Source organism: Eschrichtius robustus, chromosome 18, assembly GCF_028021215.1.
Source record: "Eschrichtius robustus isolate mEscRob2 chromosome 18, mEscRob2.pri, whole genome shotgun sequence".
In the NCBI taxonomy this organism is placed as follows: domain Eukaryota; kingdom Metazoa; phylum Chordata; class Mammalia; order Artiodactyla; family Eschrichtiidae; genus Eschrichtius; species Eschrichtius robustus.
The window spans coordinates 15,916,213-15,939,915 of record NC_090841.1 but is presented as its reverse complement, the minus strand read 5'-3'; the positions used below and the strand labels follow the sequence as shown (position 1 = coordinate 15,939,915).

Here is a 23,703-nt window from a genome sequence, read left to right as displayed (position 1 = left end):
TGGACTGAAGAAATTTGGACCCAGAACAGCACACTGCTTCCTCTTGGCAGGTGTTTGACCAGGCACATTCCCCGAGCGAGGCCGTCTGTGTCAGCACCCCTCCCCCCAGCTCTTGTTTAATATTTAATATTCAGCTTTGCTGCTTTTGTTGCTCTCGTTAGATTGCTTGATTATGGTAGGGGGGCAAGGTGAAGGTGCAAGCGGCAGATTCTGCATCCCTCTCATCAGCCCTCTGCTTTGGGGAAGCAGAACCTCTTAACAAAACTCTTTTATTTTGAGGCAAATTGTTCCAGCCAGGCAGAAATGATTTATTATTTTGCATTGAAATCTCAAACTAAGGAAGCAAGTCAAGTCCAGCTTCTCAGAACTGATCTTGGGCATTGCACTTTATCTTCTCTCCTCCCCTCCCCTCCCCTCTCCTCCCCTCCCCTCCCCTCTCCTCCCCTCCCCTCCCCTCTCCTCCCCTCCCCTCCCCTCTCCTCCCCTCCCCTCCCCTCTCCTCCCCTCTCCTCCCCTCTCCTCCCTCTCTTCCTCCCTCCCTCCCTCCCCCCCTCCCTTCCTTCCATACCTAAGCTAAGCTTTTCCAGGAGTTGAGTGTACATGAAAAGTTCACATAAAGTATTTTCTATCCAGAAGATACAAACTCTGACTTAATGGAACTGCTTTGTTCGGTTTTGTTTGTTTTGGTCGGGAGAATAGAAGGATCCTAATGGGAGCAATGGTTGGGAGAAAGCGCTGTGAAATAGACGGGAAGTTAATAACCTATGGTGTGGTATTTCTCTCAGCAAGTGTTCCTCAGCGCTTCTCCAGAAAAGTGATCAGGCCAAGTATTAGACTGTGAGATCTTCGTTTTACAAAATGTTTGAACTGCCTGCTATTGTTTGTTTGTTTGCTAGTAACTTTGTGACTTTTAAACCTGGCTGTAAGTTGCATGGCACTAACTTATTTTTGGGGCAGAAAGGAAAGGAAGCAGATAAGAGGCCAGGGCTCCTGGGCTATGGAAGAGGAAAGGTCGATGGGATCTGCTGAGGGTAGGGTTTATACCCACAATCGTGCTTTTATAATCAAATTCTGATGGGATAGTCAGCCGTTAAAAATTAAGTTCCCAAGATTTAGACCTCTTTCCTGTGTGTGTGCGTGTGTGGTGCCTTTCAGGATGATGGAAGTGTGTATGTGGTGGAGGGAGTGTTGTGTGTGTGGGCGGTTCCTGGGGAGAAAATGCCGTCTCAGTTTATCCTCATACCACTGCTATCCAGCCATGGGCCAGTCTCGGCCCTGGATCTCATATGCATCTACTAGGGTACTGAATAACTGAGTGATTTGTTGTAGCTCTATCCCTGTTTATGTGGAGCAGTCCATGGTTACATTGTAGGGCATTACTTCCTTTAATTTCCCTTTAGCCTTTCAAAACAACCTGAAAGATGTTATGGTTGAGCCTAGACAATGACCTCAAGAAACAAAAATAAACCTTTCTAAAAGTAAGAACGGGATTTGTATGCCAAATGTTGTGAACGATGGATAAAAGTATGAAAACACACCAGACTTCACGAGTTTTAGAATTTGTTTTCAAAACAAATGGTCCCAGTCCCAGTCTCCTGCCCTCCTCTGACTATGATAAAATCAGATATTATGCCACGAGTTTCAAAACAACCAAGTAGCATTTGAATCATGAGACAAAAGCCCGGCAGCAGCTTTAATATAAAACCCCATCATTTTCATCGAGAGAGATGCATGAAGTCCTCAAGGTGACACTTGTCATCCGCCTCTCCACAGGAGCTGTGGCAGCCTCCTGTTGGGGGAGTGATTTGAACAGAGGGCACCTTTCAGGGTGGGGAAGAATCATACTGAAGACAGCACCTCCCCGAGGTGCTTTTGCTTATCAACAGACATTTATATGCACGTGAAAATACAGACGTCGCACATACTTAAATTTTTGGATAATCAAAAATATCTGCTTTCCGAGCAGGACACAATCTCTCCTTTTTTCCCTGCTGTCTCGTGGGAAGACAGGTTGGCCCTTTCCTCTAGGCTCCACGTCGTAACTTTATTCTGATCTTTTCTCGCTCTCCTGAGTGTTGCCTGTCGGATAAAATACAAGCTCCTAGCTCATTTTTAAAAGTCCCCTCCCACCTTGTTTCCCCCTCTTTCTGCGTCTGAACTCAAATACAGCCACTCTTACCCCTTCTTTCTTCTCCAGACACAGCTTGTTAGTGCTTTTAACAAACTTTTCTCGCATGTACTGATACTAATATTTGTTGGTCAGTTTGTACACACTGAGCGTTTAGTACTGAGGTTCAGTAAGATAAGTACTGTTAGATTGTAAGTCACTTGCCCAGGATTACTCAGGTTTGGATTTGAATCCAGGTCTCTCAGGTTTTAGAACACGTTATGTAGTATACCCGTCACCTTTTATTCGTGTTCTGCACTCACATCGAGAATTCCCTTCCCTTTTATCCAGCAATCTGAATCTTGCCTTTCCTCAATTCTAGGTTAGGGTCTTTCCTTTCTTGTTTTGAGCATGTGCCACCTTTCATTTTCGTGTTGTCAGCCATCTGTATATGACCCTGGGAGGCAGGAAAACAGTGCTCTGGTGCTGGCTGGGGCAGTGCTGAATGGGACATGTTCTGCCCCAGCCCTGACTGACCCTGGGGTCCTTTTGGAACAGTCGGGTGTCTTTATAATTAAATAAACAAAAAACTAAATAAACCAGCCTTGAAGACTCTTCAAAAGAAAATATTTTGTTCTAAAATTGCATGCTACTCCAGTTTAATTTATAGCTACTTTGAGGACTAAAACAGTTATGCAATATATTGGTGTCTGTCTTCATCAATTGTTTGATAGAGTTGTATCATGGACTTTAAAAATGGTTAAAATGTAAAACTTCTTACCTTTGGGGGTAGAGTTGTAGTGAAGAACGATTGTTTGAAACTTTGTTCACCCACCAACAATTCTGAATGCTCCCTTACAATCTTAACTAGGTTGTCAGAATCTGTCTCAATTACTTTTCCGAGTAATAAAAAAAGAAAGAAAATAAATTAATACCAAAGAGACTACCTGTTGTTTAGAACAAAGTGAGAGGAGTTGAAATTAGACTGATCTCACTGCTAATAGGGTTAACAGCTTCTTCCAGAAAACCCTGCTTTTGTTTTAGAATATCAAGGATTTCTAGAAATTGAAATTGCTAGTGTCTGTCACATTTTTAATATGCTGTGTGGTTTCCAAATGCACTCTCACTTAGCTTTCGTCGTGCTCCTTTGGGTTATATGATGGTGAGGCACAGGGCGTCATCTAAATAAGCCCTTACTCTTCTGAGAAGACCCTTAATACTGCACCATTTTGGCAAATGCATCATTTTAAGGAAGTGGAGAAAAGGCACCCCAAATGTATATACTAATATATTGTGGTGGAAATTGTTAGCAGTGGTTCAGAGTATCCTTGAATGCAGTAGCTCGGAAGAGATACAAAACATTTGTACCATGTGCAAGATTCCAGCCACAATGGTTGCTATTCACAGTTCCATTTTGGACAAAATTCAAAGTGATAAAACTGAAAACAGTGACCACTGAAGTTCCAAAGAGGAGTTTGAACGTGTACCATCACAGACTATGGGCTCGGGTGAGAAGTTCTGATTCTCCATTGGTATGAATCACCCTAAGAAATGGTTCATATAGTCATTTATTCATTACTTCTTTGTTAGTTTCCCTCTAGTATTTAAAATAGAGCTTAACAAAACTCTCTCATTGTTTTCTCAACCCAAAACAAAGAACGTGTGTTGTGTGTAGCCGGTGCATTTTAAATGATCGACATCTTCCTAAGAACGATCCTCATAACTACCAAAAGTAGCTGTGAGGTTTTTGTCTTTGGAGATTTGTAAACCTGGTCTTACACTTTTAATTCTTGACAATGTTATTCATATTTCTAGAGGTCATGCGTTCAAACTGCAGCATTAGAGTACAAAGTTTAATACAAGGAAAACTTTGCAGATGGGGAGGTTTGCTGATCGCTCAACTGGGGATCCTCAGGTGATTTGGGGATCCTTTTTGTCCTACTTGACTTTCTTCCTCTCTTCTTCTCTCTGGAATGTGGACCAGCCTAACCCTGGGGCTAAGCTCAAAAATAATGGAACCCACAGGAGTCATAGTAGATGTCCCCAGGTCGTCTAAATCTGGTTCCAGGGCAAACTCAGTTTGGAGCCTTCCAGCATCCCCTGAGCCCTGGAGTGATCGTGGCGAAGCACATTCTCCCAGAGCTGGCCTTAATCTTGACCTGAGACCTGATTTAGGCTGCAGGTCCTTGTGGGCATCACTTAATAAATGTGTTACTTCCGGTGGAGCATCAGTGACTATGCAGGAGTGAGGGGGCCGTTCTCAGGCTCCTTCCTTGTTCAGTTGATGCAGTTTTCAGAGGTGAAAATGCTGTTCATAGCATAGGTGACAAACAAGCACAGCACCGTGTTGTCGTGACAGCGCCACGGACAAATACTGCTTGAGAAGTTAAGTGCAGGCCTCGTGTGCAGGACAGGGGCTGTGCCGGTGAGGAGGTGTGGTTTTAAGGTGGACACATTCTGAAAGGCCTTGAGAGACATGTATATATGTAGGCTTTTAGGTAACTTAATAAAGCTGCCTTTCTGAAACATTTTGGGGGGTTCTTTTGGAGTCCCTGAACTGGCGTGGGTCCTGGTGGTACTGACGGAGTCTTTGTTGTTTGGAAGGGAGGTGTGGAGAGTAGGGCGGTTGTGCAGCAGACCTGCTGTGTCTGTGGTCTGTTCACTGAGGTGGATCCCTGCCATCTGCAGGACGCCTGGGGACAGCTGTGGCGGGCCCAGTCTCCCACGGTGGGGGGCGCTTCGCTTTATCATGAAGTAAATGGGCCCAAATGGTTTTGCTAGTATTGGGTCAGTCAGTGAATATCTGTAACTATTTGACTTGAGACAAGCTCTGAAGAATTTTTGGGGGGTAGCCCCAAAACAATGTGTACTTAACAGATCACTGTTGCATTAGGTTCCTTACCCAGAATGATGGGCAAGAAGGCTGGTTTCAAGATTCTGTATAACCAAGAAAAACCCTACATTGCAAATAATGTGTAATTCAGAGTGTTATATTTTATTGCAATTTGTTGTTGTAATCTGAATTTATCATATTTGGGTTCCAAAACAGAAAAAAAACCCCCACATAAACCTAGACTTTGTACTTTTTAATTCTGTTGACTGTGAGTAGCAGTTCTTGGTAAATAGCTTATGCATTCAGTGGATTCATCTTTCCCTAGATTTTCCAGACAGTGAACATATTTAGGATAAAAAGCAATTATAGATAGTACATCCTATGGGTGGGATCTTATCCTAGAGATTCTAATCTGTCCGAGTTTCAGCCTTATTGCCTTTACATTGGTAGAGCTTTCTGTGGCTCTTGTAAGCAGTTTGGTTGCAAACCTTGAGTAAACATTTACTTAACATGAGCAGGTTTAATGGGCTCATCACTAACTCTGACAAAATACTTTAAAATTCGCTTCAGTTCTCTTTAGAAAACTTTAAAATGGATCAAACTATTGATATATGCGATGTTTCATTTTATGCCTAATTTAAGTTCTTCATCAGAAGAGAGTAAATCCTAATGTGTTCTTTGTTTTTGGCTTTTATTTTGTTTTGCCTCATTCCGGTAGCCAAATACATAAGGTAGTTAATTGCATTGTGAAGCAGTGTGTTTCTAAAGCCACTGAAGATTCGAAAAGTAGTAAGGCCTATAAAATAGACAAAGATTTTCATTAGGAAAATGGCAGAATCACTTCAATAAATGAGTTTCCTCTTAATATTCTGTGCTGGTGGAGCCTTACGTGCCTGAGGCAGTCATTAGGCAAGAGCAGCAAAAGAGTCTGTATTCTGGGCAGTTAATGAAAAAGAAGTTTTGCAAAGGATAGGCTCCTTCAGGTCAGCTGATGGGCAGGGTGGGGACTGGTGGCTGTCTGCTGTGGGCTTGGCAGTGCCTGCCGGTCTCTGTGCCTCCCTGGGGAAGGAGGGACTGGGTCAAAGGGTGGCCAGGGATGCCTGCTTGCCGCCCTGGAACTAAATCCCAGGAGAAACAAACTCCACTTTGAAATCCTTAGTAGCCGACACATCCTTTTTATTAAAAAAAAAAAAAAAAAAAAAAAAAAGGCATTTATTTTTATTTATTTTTTTTTTTTTAATAGTTGGATGCTGGGGTCATATTTTATTTAATTTTTATTTATTTATTATTTTATTTATTTATTTATGGCTGTGTTGGGTCTTCGTTTCCGTGCGAGGGCCTTCTCCAGTTGCGGCGAGCGGGGGCCACTCTCCATCACGGTGCGCGGGCCTCTCACTGTCGCGGCCTCTCCCGTTGCGGAGCACAGGCTCCAGACGCGCAGGCTCAGTAATTGTGGCTCACGGGCCTAGCCGCTCCGCGGCATGTGGGATCCTCCCAGACCAGGGCCCGAACCCGTGTCCCCTGCATTGGCAGGCAGATTCTCAACCACTGCGCCACCAGGGAAGCCCAAAAAGGCATTTAAAAGAATTTTAGCTAAATGAAATTTAGTCTCTGTATATCCATTACGGGGACCTTCCTAGCCAGGGTGGACGTTCACTTGAGAGTTAGCTCTGTGGCTGGTATATGGCAACATCAGGCCCCAATGTATAGCCGTGGGAGGTAGTTTCTGTTTTCCAGACTTTACTAATAAGCAGGGCTCCACAGTAGCAACTTTCACGGAGACTGTACCAGGACAGTGGTTCAGATAGATGCCTCATGATCTGGAACAGAAGGGAAGATGCTTGCATCTAAGGTTTCAGCCTCACCTGGGTTGTTCTGGGTTTTGTCTTTCGGAGTTCCTGGTTTCCGATAGTGTGTAAGACACAGGGCGTGAAATGGTATGGGTTTTCACATCCTGAAAATTAAGGACTTCGCCGAAAATTAAGGACTTCGCCCTTCCTCTAATAAAATGTAGCTTTCTCTGATGCAGGGTTTTCCTGTGGGACACAGCATGGGGAAACGTGGTGCTTCTTTTTTAACTACGACCTTCTGAGAAGCAGAAGCTTGGGATACTTTTAATATCGTTAGGTAAAGTTTCTCTTCCATCCCTGAAGATTTTTTTTCTTAAGTCCTAAATGTCTGAGGTCGTTGGCTGAAAATTTGCCCTGAAATATGGAGGCTTTTGGCCAACAGGAGAGCTTATTAGAGGTCAGGCGAGCCGTGGAGAGCATCGCCTGTTTCTCCTTGGCCGTCCTTCTAGGCCAGGGGCGCCTCCGTCTGCACGCCTTGTTTCCTGATACCACGGTCCCGTTCACTTTGTAACCCACCCCTTAACCCAGCACTCTCCCCTGCGGTCTGCTCTAAATCCCCCCCCCACCCGCTCGGGGCCTCTTTCAGGGTTTGCTGTCTGTGAAGCAGGCGGCGGTGGGTGGCCCCTGCGTGGGAAGAGACGAGGAGGAAGAGCATTGCTCTCGTAATTGCCTTCCTGGGTACCAGCTCTTCATCGGCCGACTGGCGTATGTCCCGCTCCTTGAACAAGCTTGCGGACACAGGTTCTGACAGGGGTCGCCCCCAAAGCTGACGGAACAAACGCTAGTCAAACGATCCGGACTTTTACCTTTGAAATCCTCTTAAAGGGCGAGAACAATTTCTCTGTCAGAGAAGGGTTTTGCAGCTCAGTTGTGAGGACGTGGAAGCAGCCTCAGGAAGGCTGGCTGCCTGTTGAACAGGAAGTTTGTGATGAATGGTCTTTAATCAGGTTGTAACCATTCACGATGGCTAAAAAATTCCTGTTTATACATCTCTCTACTTCCCATCACAAAGTAGCCAACCTCTGTTCCCTCACTTTGTGCCAGGTGATGCGCTGCGCGCTTTCCATGCAGATGATGCCGTTCTGCCCCTAACGATCCCAAGTAACAGCTGGTGTTGTGTCACAGATGTCAAGACTGGGGCTTGGGGAGACCAGCTGACTCGGGGTCCCACAGTCTGACCTTGGGATCCGCCTCCGCGCTGCCTCCTGAAAACACGAAGTTTCGCATGAGATCTTACATGGGTCCTTTTGGTTCTTTTTTACATGAGAGCATAGCCTCCGATAGGCTTTTTTTTTAGTAGAAGCCGATTTAATGTAGTCATCTTTTCCTTCCTTTGGAATGATTTGAGTCAGAGATAGAGCTGCTTCGAGCCAAATGTGTGTCTGTCTATAGCCACTGGAGAATCTGTAGCTGAGTATTGGTTTGGTTGGGGGAGGGTCATTGCATGTCCTTGACACTTGTTCTTCTAGGACTAAAGCCCCATGTGCTTCTGCTTTTTGTAAATGAACACCCATAAGCCTTTCACCTGCATTTTAATCTTTCTGAACTCTATTTTCCCTAATATAAAATGAGGGTGTTAGGCCAGGTGACCTTCCCAGGGTTTTCCAGCTCACAAGTTTTATGAGGCTGCGAGTCCTCTGTCCACAGGGGGGTTCCCAGGGAAGCCTGAGTCCTAGTACAGACTGGGGGTGAGGGTGGCCTTTGGGGTCACTGATGTGCAGGCAAGAAGGACAGGTTTCGGGGAAGTGAAATCAGCTTTACAGAAGAAGAGCTGGATGCCAGGGCCTAATGTGTAAGCATGTCGATCACAGGCTCTTCACAGCAAATCTTCCATTACAACAGTTTCTAAAGTTGAATTTTTATGCTGTCGATTGGTAACATACATCTTTTGACATCACCTGTAAAAAAGAAGCACGGGCAAAAGGTCACGTGTTTCCTTCTGTTTGCAGGCAAAATGCATTATTTTACAAAGTTGTTGTTTTATTAGCACCTCTAACGGGAACTCTGTTGAACAGAGATTATTCCTACTTTCTCCTTAGTTTGTTTTCATTCTTGGAACTGCAGGAAGGGATGTGTAAAAGAGAGGAAGCAGGGGGAGGGGGTGAGTCCATGCTGGGAGCCTACGAAACCATAGCACACATTGACAGAGTTCACAGAAATTAGATAAAATGCTCTTGGAAAAACCTAGTTTGTCTAGCATTTTGAAAGAATTTCTAGAACAACAAGTTCATTTAGTCACGTGTTCCAGCGCCTTAGTTTGGAGCTCTTTTTGTTTGGCTTGGTGACTGTAGCTCACACCCACCCTCCCACAGGGCGATGGGCAGTTCTAGGCTGTGGGACCTCTGAGGGCCTTTCCATTTCCCTCGTGGATCCTCAAAGCCCCTTTGCACAGGCTTTTTCCCCGGGGCAGTGCTCACATCTGAAATTCACATTTCAGCTGCTCTGCTTTCCTGCCACAAAGAGTAACCAATTAGAATTAAAAGCAAATCATATTTTGTAAATTTATTACCCGTTGAGGCAGAAAAGGAGTTTTCTAAACTAGTGTTTGTAAACAGAATTATTTCCGCTCCCTCAAGATGCACACATGTAACCTCAGTCTTAAGTATGTTCCTTTGATTCTTCTTAATGATGGTGAAGCCAAAAAGTGGTTTCTCCAGCTGGCAGTGGTGTTGTGTGCAGAGTTATTTTGCATGAGATTCATTTTCCGAGCCTCAGGTTTCCTATTTTTAAAACGGGGCCAATAATACCTGCCTTATATAGGGCTCTTGCAAGGATGGAATGAGACATGATGTATTGAAAGCCGTTTGTAAACTGTAAAGTAAAATCCACGTGTAAAGTATGAAGGCCAGGGGATCCTGAGCAGGATGCATTCAGCTTAAGTTGCTGGTTTTGTTTTATTCTTGGTGAAACGCAAAGACCAGAGTAGTCTTAGAATGCCCAGCAGAAAGTAAGGTGCAGCAGTGATGGGTAGAGTGATGGCTGAGAGGTGGTGGTCTCCACGTACACTGCTGGGTGGGCTGGACGGAGCCGGGTGGGAGCTCAGGTCTGAAGGTGGGATTCAGGAGGGCAGGGGAGGAGGGGAGCAAACCGAGGGCTGGACCCCCAGGCCATTTTTTCAGCCCAGGCCTTGGGGGACCAAAGAGTTCGTTAGACTTGACAAGAGGTCTAGTTCTGCTCCCTTGGTTTTCTTTGTTGGGGCTTCTAGTAGACTGGAAGTTTACTGTAATAGACTAGTGCTCTCTAAATGTTTTTGTAAAAATCACACCCTTTTTGATGTTACATTTATTCATTTATACTATACCAACATATTGTATATATTGTATAATGCATTTGCTCATTTTTATTTACTTAATTTGTTTTGAGGCTGGAACAGACAAGCTTTTATTCAATGGCTAAAGGATGGAGAAACGGAACTTAGTTCTCAAATCAACTTCTCCATGCTCATTTTTAAAAATGAGATAAAAATGTAAAGTAGGTGAAAAGTGTAAAGATGTCTTCTTGCACGTCGATGGCTCTCCGATTATTGCTTTAGACATCCAGGCTAAGTGCGTCCAGGGAAGGGGCAGTTCCTGCCCTTCAGGGTCTTCAGGGGCCCAGGGGCCCAGCCTTGGAGCGTGGCTTCTTGCAGCCAGGAGGGCGGTGGGCCCGCAGAGCTCAGTCACAACGTCCCCCGAGGAGACACACCAGCCTGTGGCCTTGGAAGTGGCCCTGCTCTAACACCTGCCGCTGCTTCCCCGTCACGCGCCAGCTGAACGCGGAGCGCGGAGCCCGCACACAAGGCTCAGCAGCCACCTTGAGGATTCTGAGAACGTGCCCCGTGCCCGGCAAGCGCGTTAACAGACCAGCTGTAGTATCTAAATTCCTTCATTAGCACCTGCCCACAGCAGACACTGTATCTAGTGCAGAGAGAAAATATCTTAACTACTACCGCAAAACTGGTCTATTTTCCCAGTAACTAACATGTAAAAGCCTCGTCTTAGTGGGAACAGTACAAGGTACGATTATAAAGAAACGAGACCAATGTTTGTAATATGGGTGAGTCTCTAAAACACAGACGTGTTATCTTATAGGTGCCATTATCTTAATAATAACAGCGGCCGATATCGATTGAGGTAAGGACACCTGTTATCTCATTTAATCTTCACGACAACCCCGTACATGTAGGACCTATTAATCCATTCAGCAGATACTTGAGTGTCTATTTGGTGATGGAGCTGTGAGGATACAGTGCACAAGAGGACAGCCCAGGTCCCTGAGCTCATGCAGCTCACAGGGTAGTGGGGAGCCAGACATAGCAGAGGCATGACTGTGGTGAGTAAATCAGGTCCTGTGTTAGCTGCAGGCTGGGATGGGGTTCTCAGGAAATGCTTCCGGAAGGAAGGGACACTTGGGCTGAGACAGAAGTTGGGGGTGGTGGTGACCTTTGGCGGGAAAAAGTCGAGGCTCCTGGACAGTCCTTTGTACATCATTTTTTGTCCCGAGTGGCCATTTAGGTGGACTTGTTCCTTCCCCAGGTAGATCATAAAACACCCGGAGGGCAGACTCTGTGACTAATTCCTTCTGACGTCCTTCACTGCACCCAGCATAAATCAGTCCCAATAAAAGTTACTTGGCATGAATTGGTACACGAATGGATAGAGAAAAGATGTGGAAGGCATTACACCTTCCCTGTGATGTTTTTGGGATGTCAGTCAACAAACGTTCATTGAATGTATCTTGTGTGTAGAGCATCTGTTAGGGGCTTTGAGATGAGGAAATAAAAACACGCTCCAGCCCCTTGCCCTTTAAGAAGCTTGGAATCCGGTCTGTAGAGTGCACAAAATGAACACCCGAGCATTCGAAACAGCTGGCAGAGCAGGTTGAGCAAGCCAGGGTGCACCGCGCCGGGTGCAGGCTGCCCCTTCCCCCCACACGATCCACGGGCTTCCATTGGGTCAGGCTTCCCAAGAACTCGCTGCCCTGCTCGGGGTGGCCAGGCACGCGGAAGGCGAGGGAGAGTCGAGGGGCAGGCGGCCGAAGGGCGTGTGCAGAGGAGAGCCAGCTCGGCACCAGCGGCAAGCCCGGGCTACGGAGACTACGGCTAGTGGAGGGGAAAGTTGCTGAGTGGTCTTTTTCTCTCTGATGGTCTCATGCAGAAACTCGGGATTTAGGTAAGTGGTTTGCAGTGCACGAGTCTCCTGTCCTCTCACCCTACCTCTCTCCTCACGTGATAATTTGTTCGTGGCCGAAGAACTGAACAGCTCAGAGCACTGCTGGCCGCGTGTGGCTCTCTGCACAGGTCACGGGGAACCACACTTTCCCTGCCTCGGCTGTGTCCACCGCATCCGGCAGAGATTTGCAGACATAACATCATTAATAGCGACACGTATTTTTACAGGCTTTACCTCTTCAACACCCTCCACTCCGATATCCCCCATTGGAAATCATAGCTTCTTTAATGTCCTGCCGGCTGTGTGAAAAACAGGAATTTATGTAACAAGCCCTGCGCAGCAAACCTTTTCCTGTTCGGAAAAAAATTTTTTAATTGTTGGCAAAGTTAGGAGACAGCTCTGTTGCTCAAAGAGCGACCTGAAATGTCCTCTTAGGAAAATATGTAGCATAATGTTTTGATAAGTAAGGGATTGTTCTACACCCACTCTCCCCCGCACCCAACCTTTTTTTTTTTTTTTTTTTTTTGTAAATCTAAATGGTAAGTCAGCATATGTCCCATCCGAGCTAGTGAATGCTTCCTGAACTTTTTAAAGATTTCATCATGACAGATTCTGCAGTCTTGTTAGAAATGTCTCCCAGGGACTTCCCTGGTGGCGCAGTGGTTAAGAATCCGCCTGCCAATGCAGGGGGCACGGGTTCGAGCCCTGGTCCGGGAAGATCCCACATGCCGCGGAGCAGCTAAGCCCGTGCACCACAACTACTGAGCCTGCGCTCTACAGCCCGCGAACCACAACTACTGAGCCTGCATGCCACAACTACTGAAGCCCGCGCTCTAGAGCCCGCGAGCCACAACTACTGAGCCCATGTGCCACAACTACTGAAGCCCACATGCCACAACAGCTGAGCCTGCGCTCTAGAGCCCGCGAGCCACAACTACTGAGCCTGCATGCCACAACTACTGAAGCCCGCGCTCTAGAGCCCGCGAGCCACAACTACTGAGCCCATGTGCCACAACTACTGAAGCCCACATGCCACAACAGCTGAGCCTGCGCTCTAGAGCCCGCGAGCCACAACTACTGAGCCCCTGTGGCACAACTACTGAAGCCCGTGCACCTAGAGCCCGTGCTCCGCAACAAGAGAAGCCACCGCAATGAGAAGCCCACGCACTGCAACGAAGAGTAGCCCCCGCTCGCCGCAACTAGAGAAAGCCCGTGCGCAGCAACAAAGACCCAACGCAGCCAAAAAAAAAAAAAAAAAGGAATGGCTTCCAGGCAAAAATAAGATTAAAAAAATGTCCCCCAATTGCAGTTGCAAATGATCTGATCTAATTATGTGAATCACAGAGCTGTGCCACCCCCTCCCCCAGGCAGTACAGACAGCCAGGAAGCCACTATCTAGGAAGATCTTTCCCCTTTATCATTAACTAAATGTGACAGGGACAGGAGTCAAGCTTCCTCTCCTCCAGAGATTTCATCGTCGCTTATCTGTGTTTCTGTTGTGTTCAAAGAACAAAATAGTCATGGTGGAATATTGGGATCACACACTGTGTGCGTGTGTGTGTGCGCGCGCGCGTGTAAGTAAAACCTTCCCATAGGGTTTGGGGAATCTTATGGGGATGAAATAGGACATTGGGGAATTGCAGTGCTAGGCCTCTTTTAGGGGGTTCTTGTATGTCCACAAAGTCCTCAAAGCCGGTCTTGAGTTGGGGATAGATCTGTAGGTGAGAAGGAAGAGGAGAATCTTGGCAACAGAAGAAAACCCTCACTGCCATCCACTTAACACACCTGCCCAGCGTCCAGCCTGGAAGTCCCCATTCAGGGCCGTGGCTGACCCACACTTGCCTGGGCCTGGCAGAAGGGCTCGTCACATAGCTGCTGTGTTGCAATCCTTGGGTGGAATGTAGTACAGAGGGTCAGAGGGCGTTTTGAAATGTGGATTTCTCAGCCTTGACTGTCCAGCCTCACTATGACTTTTGCATCTCCTTTTAGAAAGTGAGATTTTTTTCCTTTGTGTTCTACCTCCTTTTAATGAGGAAAACTGTGAACTCATAGTCTGTGTTGAGCCCCGGCCTGCCCTGCTGTGTGCCAAGGCTTTGTTCTGGCGCAGTGATTGGCACTCAAGCATCTGCGTCCCACGGCGATGGTGTGAGGGTGTGGGTGTCGTGGCTGCATCCTGGGTGACCACAAATCCAGCCGGAGCCTTTCCGTGGTCAGGGAGGGGGGCCGCAGCGATCTGGGGGGCTTGGTCGCTGAGCCTTGCATTCAGTCGGCAGAGGAAGCCAGGGAAGTCTGGGGGCCACGCACACAGCGCACACAGCCCTGCTCCAGGTCCCCAGGTCCCCGCCCCTGGACTTGGGATCAGGGCCCTGATGACGGAGTCTGCTGCGTGCCCTGTCCTGTGCTGGGGCAAAAAAATCTATCAGAGAAGCTCCCTCCTCCTCGGGAGCCCCCCTTTCCTTGTCCACGTGTCCCAGAGGTTCTCCAGATGCTGTCAGTCTCGCCGTGTGTCCAGTAGCGGAATTGCATTTGGGCTTCCTTGTTTACCGCCTGGCTCCACGGCTTCTGCTGGAGCTTGCAACTGTCTCTGGCTCCCGTTGCAGTGTGTTTGGAGTGGTGGGTTTGTGTTTGCGATACCCGTAAGCTCCTACCGACACACCAGTGACTAGGAGGAGGGAAATGGGCTCAGAATGGGCGGTGCCTTGGGCCCCTCCTCCCCAGCCCCCAACCAAGTTGGGATCTGACACCTTCTTCTTGGTGACCGCTTACCATGTTGCACACACCACTGAGCATTTGACCTACCTTATCTCGTGGAATCTATAGAACAGCCCCAAAGGGGCTGTAAGGTACATGGGGGCCAAGCCGTTTCCCAAGGTTTGTAGCCAGCGAGTAGCAGAGCCACCTAAGTGCTCCAAAAAAAGTTGATTTTCTTTACTAACTGCCCCAGGGGGCATGCGATTTAGTTGTGGAGCCGTACTCAGTGGATCAGAGCCACCAGCTCTCTGTCCTCTCCACCACTCCTTCCCTCCCAGACCGGCTTTTTGGCTGGAGTGTAACCTCTGACGGGTGTCAGAGGCTGAGTTAGTTGGTGCGTGCTACTGGTTATTGCTGGGAGGAGAGGGTTGCGAACAACATTTGAATTTAAACTTTCCTATCTTCCTTCCTTCCTTCCTTCCTTCCTTCCTTCCTTCCTTCCTTCCTTCCTTCCTTCCTTCCTTTCTTTCTCTCTCGTTTTTTTTTTGGCAGTTTAACTTTCTAAAGTTAAACAACAACAGCCCAGTTGTCCTTATATTCACCTATATCTGCCTAATGGACTTTAAGGATGTAAATGAATCGATGTCTTACTAGTTTTCAGGCTTTTAATTCTTGACTAAGAATATATCTTGCTTCCTTTCTTTCCTTTCCGTGACCATGTGGGCCCCATAATATAAAACTTTCGACAGTTAGACTAGATGGCTGTGTAAGTGGCAAATGTGCCGTCCGAAGAGAATTAGCAGTAGTTCTAGGCGTGATAGAGTGGAAAGGGGTTTTGATAGCACTTTGTTATGGAGTGCTATTTGCATAGCAAATCCAAGTGGTTTTAAAACCAGTTCCTGTAATTTCCCTGCAAAATAGAGCTATATAAAAGAAGGTGTTTATAATAATGCTCATTTAACTTTGTCCCCTCGTTAAATTAAGACACAGATACTGTTTTTAAGATACGATACTGTTGTTCCTTTACTGATATGAGCTCTCGCGTAGTGACTGTACAGGTTGAAATCTATACCGTAAACTCTTTCAAAACTTGACTTGTCTTCCATGTGATACGTGTCTCTATTGAATAGTGAGTGGGTTTTCCAATTGGAGGAGTATTTCTAACATGGTGTTTTGCTTTACAGAATTCAATTCGTCATAATCTGTCCCTACACAGCAAGTTTATTCGTGTGCAGAATGAAGGAACTGGAAAGAGTTCCTGGTGGATGCTTAATCCCGAGGGAGGCAAGAGTGGGAAATCGCCCAGGAGAAGAGCCGCATCCATGGACAACAACAGTAAATTTGCTAAGAGCCGAGGCCGAGCTGCCAAGAAAAAAGCGTCCCTGCAGGCTGGCCAAGAGGGTGCCGGGGACAGCCCAGGGTCTCAGTTTTCCAAGTGGCCTGCAAGCCCTGGCTCTCACAGCAATGACGACTTTGATAACTGGAGTACATTTCGCCCTCGAACTAGCTCGAATGCTAGCACTATTAGCGGGAGACTTTCTCCCATTATGACTGAGCAGGATGATCTCGGAGACGGGGACGTGCATTCTATGGTGTACCCACCGTCAGCGGCGAAGATGGCTTCTACTCTGCCCAGTCTGTCTGAGATAAGCAGTCCTGAGAACATGGAAAACCTCTTGGATAATCTCAACCTTCTCTCATCACCAACGTCATTAACTGTTTCAACCCAGTCTTCGCCGGGCACCATGATGCAGCAGACGCCATGCTACTCGTTTGCGCCGCCAAACACCAGTCTGAATTCACCCAGCCCAAACTACCAAAAATACACCTACGGCCAGTCCAGCATGAGCCCTTTGCCCCAGATGCCTATGCAAACGCTTCAGGACAGCAAATCGAGTTATGGAGGCATGAGTCAGTATAACTGTGCACCGGGACTCTTGAAGGAGTTACTGACTTCCGACTCTCCTCCCCACAATGACATCATGACACCAGTTGATCCTGGGGTGGCTCAACCCAACAGCCGCGTCCTTGGCCAGAATGTGTTGATGGGCCCTAATTCGGTCATGCCCGCTTATGGCAGCCAGGCATCTCATAACAAAATGATGAACCCCAGCTCCCACACCCACCCTGGACACGCTCAGTCAACGTCTGCGGTGAATGGGCGTGCCTTGCCCCACGCGGTGAACACCATGCCCCACACCTCGGGTATGAGCCGCTTGGCCCCAGTGAAGACAGCTTTACAAGTGCCTCTGCCCCACCCCATGCAGATGAACGCCCTGGGGGGCTACTCCTCCGTGAGCAGCTGCAACGGCTACGGCAGGATGGGCGTTCTCCACCAGGAGAAGCTCCCCAGTGACTTGGACGGCATGTTTATCGAGCGCTTGGACTGTGACGTGGAGTCCATCATCCGCAATGACCTCATGGATGGAGATACGTTGGATTTTAACTTTGACAATGTGCTGCCCAACCAAAGCTTCCCACACAGTGTCAAGACGACGACACACAGCTGGGTGTCAGGCTGAGAGTGAGCGAGTGAGCAGGTAAGAGCGTCCCGATATCAAAAGACCTTCTGAAAACAGGACATAAAAGAGAGGAACCCAGTACCTTGCCTTGTATCCGCCATGGTCGGGGCTTTTTGGATGGCAGCTGGCCGCCCCTTGCAGAGAGGCATCTTTGATCATACATTCTCCGCCCCTTTCGCAGCTTATAAATTTTCCTTTGGAGCTTAAACATAAGGAAGCTTTTCCTCTAACTGCTTTTAAAGAGTTTCTTTCGACAGTTAGACTAGATGGCTGCATCTTTTTAGTAACTCGTCAATAAGTGAATACATTTGATACAAATCAAATGCTGAAGGGTTTTTTAAAGTGGAATTTTCTCCCACTGAGTGATTTCAGAGCTGTTTGAGAAAGTCCAGCTCTCCCTGCAGTGTGTCTGTCACCCTAACGTGTTGAGTTGATTTTAATTTGGCTGTATATTCAATGAGTGTGTGTGTGTGTGTGTTTTCTTTCCTAGGCTACACTTAAAAGTACTTCAGATTGTCTGACAGCAGGAACTGAGAGAAGCAGTCCAAAGATGTCCTTCACCCTACCTTTTCGTTTTCTTGATTAAAAAAAAAGAAAAAAAGTGTTTCTTTTTTCCTTTCGTCAGACTTGGCAGCGAAGACACTTTTCCTGTACAGGATGTTTGCCCGATGTTTGCAGGTTACGTGCTGCTGTAGATAAGGACTGTGCCATTGGAAATTTCATTACAATGAAGTGCCAAACTCACTACACCATATAATTGCAGAAAAGACTTTTGGATCCTGGTGTGCTTTCAAGTTTTGTATATAAGCCGTAGCTACGGAATTGTATTTGTGTGCATTTTTGTTTTTTTAAATATTCATTCGGTCCAAGGAAAGTTTCTACTCTTTTTGTAATACTGTGATGGCCTCATGTCCTTGATAAGTTAAACTTTTGTTTGTGCACGACCTGTGTTCTGCTGAACTGATGAATGACAAAGAACCAAGCTCTCCATTCTGCACCTCCATTGAACAGCTCTGGACCTGTTCACATTGCCACATAATTCACAGGAGAACCAACAGCCTGTTGTCCGTCTGCTGAATTAATGGACTTACCAAAACTCTTTTGGAAAAAAATAAAAAATAGAAAATAGGTTAAACGCCAGCCTTGTACAGGTCTTTTCTTTCTTTTCTTTTCTGTTTTGTTTGTTTGTTTATTTTGTTATTTGCAAATTTGTACAAACACTTAAATGGTTCTAATTTCCAGATAAATGAATGATTTTTGATGTTATTGTTGGGACTTGAGATCATTTTTGGAATAGATATTGAACTGTAATGTTTTCTTAAAACTAGAGTCTACTTTGTTACATAGTCTGCTTGTAAATTTGTGGAATCCCAGATATTTGAAGCAGCATCCGTAATTTTCATTTTGTATTTCTAACTGGATTAGTACTAATTTTATACGTGCTTAACTGGTTTGTACACTTTGGGATGCTACTTGGTGATGTTTCTGACTAATCTTACAATCATTGTAATTAGTACTTGCACACTCAGCATTTCTGGCCCTATCTTGGCAGGAGAGTGATGTATAGTTATGAACATTTTGTGTTTCACGTTTAGGAGAACTTGATACTTTTTTATGTATGTGTTTTTAAAAAATTCCATCCGCTTCTACTATCCTGTGAATTAAGCATACCACACAGCATTGACTCTTCTGATGGATGCCTGTGTGCTCTTTGTTTCAAATACTCCTGGCGGGGGGGCCTCGTAATATTTGTAGATCAGAAGGGGAGATCCACCTCTAAAACAGTGCTCCTTTCTCAAGCTGGGGGTTTTGATCAACTTAACCTTTTTGAGTTGAGCTTCAGCAAAAGTTTTCCCTCGTAATACCGTGCTCTTCCTGGTCTAGGTGGAGGTTGGTTTTGTAGCTCTGCCTTGAAGAATTAGGTCCACACTCATGCTTCATCCCTCTTTCCCTCTGTCCTTGGGTTACTTGGCACACTGTGGAAGGCTAAGTCGAAGCAGGGAATTTTTAAGTGGGACTTGAGTGATTTTTAGAATGTTTTGTGTTCGTGAGCGCAGATGGCTACCAAATGGAATAGAACTTGCTTAAAAATTGGGGCAATGAATTTGCAAACCAACAAACGAGCTGTAAGTTGTATATTTGAATTTATCTTAAAAAGCCTTAGCGTAAGTTAAGAATTGGAGAGTTTCTTCTGCCTTTAGCAACCCAAATTATAATTCTGATCATTATGTTGTAATATTGATATTTTCCAGTTACCTGTACTGATAGACCAAGTTAATTGGCTTTGCGTGCCACTTAATCCACCGGTGTGTTCAAGTCACGTGGAATGCTCAGAATCCGCACAATAAAAGGAACAGGTGCACAAAAACGTTCCTCTGGCCTTCTTGAGAAGGCCCTGATTTCTGTGAACCTAGCCCACTTCCCACTTGCTTTGTCTCGCCTGTGAGTTGCGTCTCTGTTGGCTTGGTTTTTCCTCCGTGTTTAACAAGAACACAGGTGTTCTGATGGCTCTCTCCTCCAGGAGACAGGCTCTACTGTAAGCTCCCACAGTGACTTCTGTGCTTCTGAAAATTAAGCAGCCGCCTCTCTAGCCATCTTCCTTGTTGGCCACTCCAAAATATGTCTGGTATTAGAAGCCCTAGTTCTTCTGAGCAGTGCCTCCTGCACACGTGCTAGAGCTCGCTGGAGCCAGAGTGCTCGTGTTCCGCTCTGTGTGCACCTGCCACCACTCCCCGCCTCCCAGGCATCGCACGGTGAGCCTCCCCAGCCGCCTTGTTCACTGAAGAGGCAGCCGTAGCTACAAATCACTGTTAAAATCTTACTACTTCGTAGAGTGACTTTTAAAAAGATGTTGCTTCCTCTTGAGTCTGTGTAAATATCTTTTTTTTTTTTTTTCCTTCAAATTTTTCTTTGTGTTGAAATTCTAACAAGAATCCTGGGTAGCTCTCCGGGGTACAGTGAAGTCCAGTGAAAAGGCACCTTGTCTATTTTGAAAACAAACATTATGTGACCTCTAGTAATTCTTTTTCTGTAAGAATACTGACTTTCTGGAGTAATGAGTATATCAGTTATTGTACATGATTGCTTTGTGAAATGTGCAAATGATATCACCTATGCAGCCTTGTTTGATTTATTTCCTCTGGTTTGTACTGTTATTAAAAGCATATTGTATTATAGAGCTATTCAGATATTTTAAATATAAAGTATTGTTTCCGTAATATAGACGTATGGAATATATTTAGGTCATAGATGTGTTACTTGGAAAGTTCTGCTTTGACAAACTGACAAAGTCTAAATTAATTAGCAAATGTTGCACCCCAGTGAGCAGTAAATCAGTGAAACATCCCCAAAAGAGGAGAGAGAAAGGCACTTAAAATGGAAACCATTCCCCCAAAATACACGATTTGGACTCCTTCAGCCGCTGGATATATGTTACCAATCCTCCCCTCCCACCCACCATTCCCCAACCCCCAACTGGAAATTCTTAACATTCAGCTCCTAAGAGTTCTTAATTTATATCTGACTTGTAACCAAGAAGTTTCTCTTGTGGTTTTAGTTTGGGAGTAACCATTCGGTAAAAGTTGCAGTGTGGTTTATGCAAACAGAACAGCCTAGCATTACTCTTGGCCTCCTCCCTGACGGGGGCGGGGGGTGACAGCCTGGCAGCCTGGCCAGGTGCAGCCACGTCCATCCCGTCAGGACGCAGTCACTCCCGCCCACGTTTCACTACTCGCGTTTAGTACCAGGTTCCACGTTCCCGTTCCCGTACTCTCTGAGAAGTGCCTGATGATGCTGATGTACTTACAGACACAAGAACAATCTTTGCTGTTACTGTATAAAGCCATAAATGTACATAAATGATGTTTAAATGGTTTGGTGTCATTCTTTTCTAGTTGTGCAGAATCAGCTCTTTATTAGGTTTATGGGGGGTTTTTTTGTTTTTTTGTTTTTTTGTGTTTTGCTCTCACGTGAGTTAAAACCTTGTCAGCCGTGGTGCCATGGTTTATTCAAATCTGGTATTTCTTTGTGGGGGTGGAAACAGTCCCTCTGGGACCAAACTATAGTCCCCAAGAATTGAAGAGCAAGTAGACTCCCTGGTAACAAACCACCCTGGAGCACTTCATCCATGGAACGTCTGACACTACATCTGGCACAGAAATGACCAGGCATATGAGATCTCATGTTGGAGTAGGTGGAGCTGAAGGTAAAAACACCTGAAGGGCAGGCTGGGGAGGGCCCTGGCTAGGAGATCAGCGAGCAGGGATGGGTGGTGTGGTGGGAGCAGTGGCTTCCCAAGGCCAAGGCCACGTGAAGGCGGGGGGGCATTGTGTCTTCCACTCAGTGGCTGCAGATTGAAGTTTCTTTGTTTGCTTTTTTCAGAAAACACCCGAGGAATGAGCTAGGATTAGATTAATGATGGTTAAATCCAGGATTAAAACCAGGATTAAGTCCCGTCTCTCCATGCTTCTGACTCTTTTGCTAGGCAAGGGAACATCCAAATGAGTTGGAGTAGGAAAAGGGAAATAGGTCATTCTAATGTTTATCTGTTTAGACACTGGAAGATCAGTCCAGCTTTTAGGGTTTTTTGCTTTTTGTTTTTTCCTGCCTGCCTTCCAGCAATGGAACCCTTGCTTTAAAAGACACGATAGTCAGAAGCCCAGAGTGCGGAACAGATAAAAGCATCTACCCCCAGACCTGGGTCTTGTGCACAGATCACTTTGAAAAGTGATCTAGTCCAAATGCAGAAAAACGCCTTGATTGCACCACCAGAACTCAAACCAGCAGGCCCCTTTCAAAACCCTCTGTACATATACATAAAATCACACACCTAATGTCATTTATTAAGACCAGTTCCCACGTTTTAACATCAGTTGATAAGAGGAAGCAACACAGTGGGAAGCGACAGATCCCATGGTTGGAGCTTGATGGTTAACATGGAGGGAGAAACTTCCTTCCTCGGACAGTATCTAGGCCCCTGCTGTGACCAGAGACTGACGGATTGTTTCTTGACCTGTGGACCTGCCACACTGAAGGACTTTGCCTTGGCTATTGTTTCTCCACGTTGGAGCTGACCTACTGTAACAATGATGGTGCTGGTTAAACTTACACCCGTTGGTGTGGTTAGGTGGGTGGAAGGCTGTTCCAAGAGACGTATTGCACTAAGCGGCAGCCTTGGCAGTAGTCACTGTCACGTGGACATTGAACCTTGTATCATCTGTTAGTGTTCCTCGTGGGTCATGAGCCTGCAGCCGGGCTGGGCCGTGACCTCTAAACTGAGAGTGTGTTCATGTTAGGTTTCCTTATTCTCATTTATTATTCCGTGTAGAAAATTACCCTGGTGATCACATAGATACATGGTCCCTAGGATGTTTTCCTGTTTAAGTAACTGGAAAATGAGTGACGTTAGTGTGGAATGGAAAGGGAGGTCTGTGCTGGCATGAAAGAATGAGGAAGGCAGGTAGTCCTGGGTGGTGGCGGGTAATCCGGATGTGAGATGGAGACAGCCGAGGTACGAGCTGCAGGTGAAGGGCAGGCTTTTGGATCCTTTGACCAGAGGAAGCTACAGAGTGGCATGGGCATCTAGAAGGTCAAGAGAGAACTTCTAGTTTTGCAGGTGGCTGGGAGAGGAGGCTTTCTGTGCAGATCCCAGGCTTCGCCAACATGGCTGTGAGAGGGAGAAGCTGCATACTTGAGAAGGCATTCACCTGTTAAGGAGGAAAAAGGGAGATAGAGGCCAGCTTTCTTAGGCCAACTTTTCTCAGCTTGACTGGTAGCAGGATACTGTTTTCAACCCTACTGCCCATGAACTCAAAGGCTAAGTGAAACTTCTTGGTGTTAGTACTTTTATCACGTTCATGTCTTCGAAAAGTGAAAGTCTTGTTTGCACTGGCAGCCACTGGTGGAAAGTAGAGATTTACATCCTCCAGGAAGAAAGAGGGCCACTTTTTGGGGGCTTGTTAGTCATTCTTTACATTTCCTTCCTTCCACGAGCTCCAATCCCCAACAAGCAACTTTCAGAGTTCCCATAAAACTTAAAATTGCCTAAGATGGTAACCCACTTGCTGGAGTTTCTGCAAACCCACTCTCGGGATTGTAACATTACTAAAATCGCTGCTCCGGTGAGGTGATCTTAGCTGCTTAGAACAGAGTTCACAGTGGGCCATTTTAACACAGATTGCTCTCTCTGGTGAATTGGGATAGAGGACCGTCCGCTTTGCACTTTGGTTGCAAACTGGTTCGAGGACGAACCAGAGATACCCACTGCTTAGTCTGGGCTGGTGGCAGGGACACTCGGAGTGTTTGCTGAGAAGTGAGCTTCCCTGATGCCTGGGCAGTGATTTCCCCACAGATGAGGTAAGTTGAGGATACCTTCTACGTGCCTCACCGGTTTGATGTGAGGATTGGAGGATGAGGTAATGTCTGCAAATGACTTCCCCTGTCAGGGGAAAAGCCTCAACTTAGGAGTTGGTGTCAGCATAGGTAATGGTAGGCCTTGGAGATTCGTTTCCTTAGTGAGGCTTCTGGACAGTCAGTCAGCCTTTCCCCGCAG

The 23,703-nt window shown here is 46.3% G+C and overlaps 1 protein-coding gene across 1 annotated transcript in view; it reads left to right on the top strand.

Annotated features, from left to right (window-relative positions):
- FOXO1 (forkhead box O1) overlaps positions 1–21,026 on the top strand; it is a 92,268-nt gene extending 71,242 nt beyond the window's left edge. Inside the window, exons 2-3 of the mRNA XM_068526555.1 lie at positions 15,816–17,171; positions 17,644–21,026. Coding sequence (XP_068382656.1) covers positions 15,816–17,153 — 1,338 coding nt within the window. The 3' untranslated portion in view covers positions 17,154–17,171; positions 17,644–21,026. The remainder of the gene's footprint in view (positions 1–15,815; positions 17,172–17,643) is intronic.
- The last annotated feature ends 2,677 nt before the right edge of the window (positions 21,027–23,703 follow it).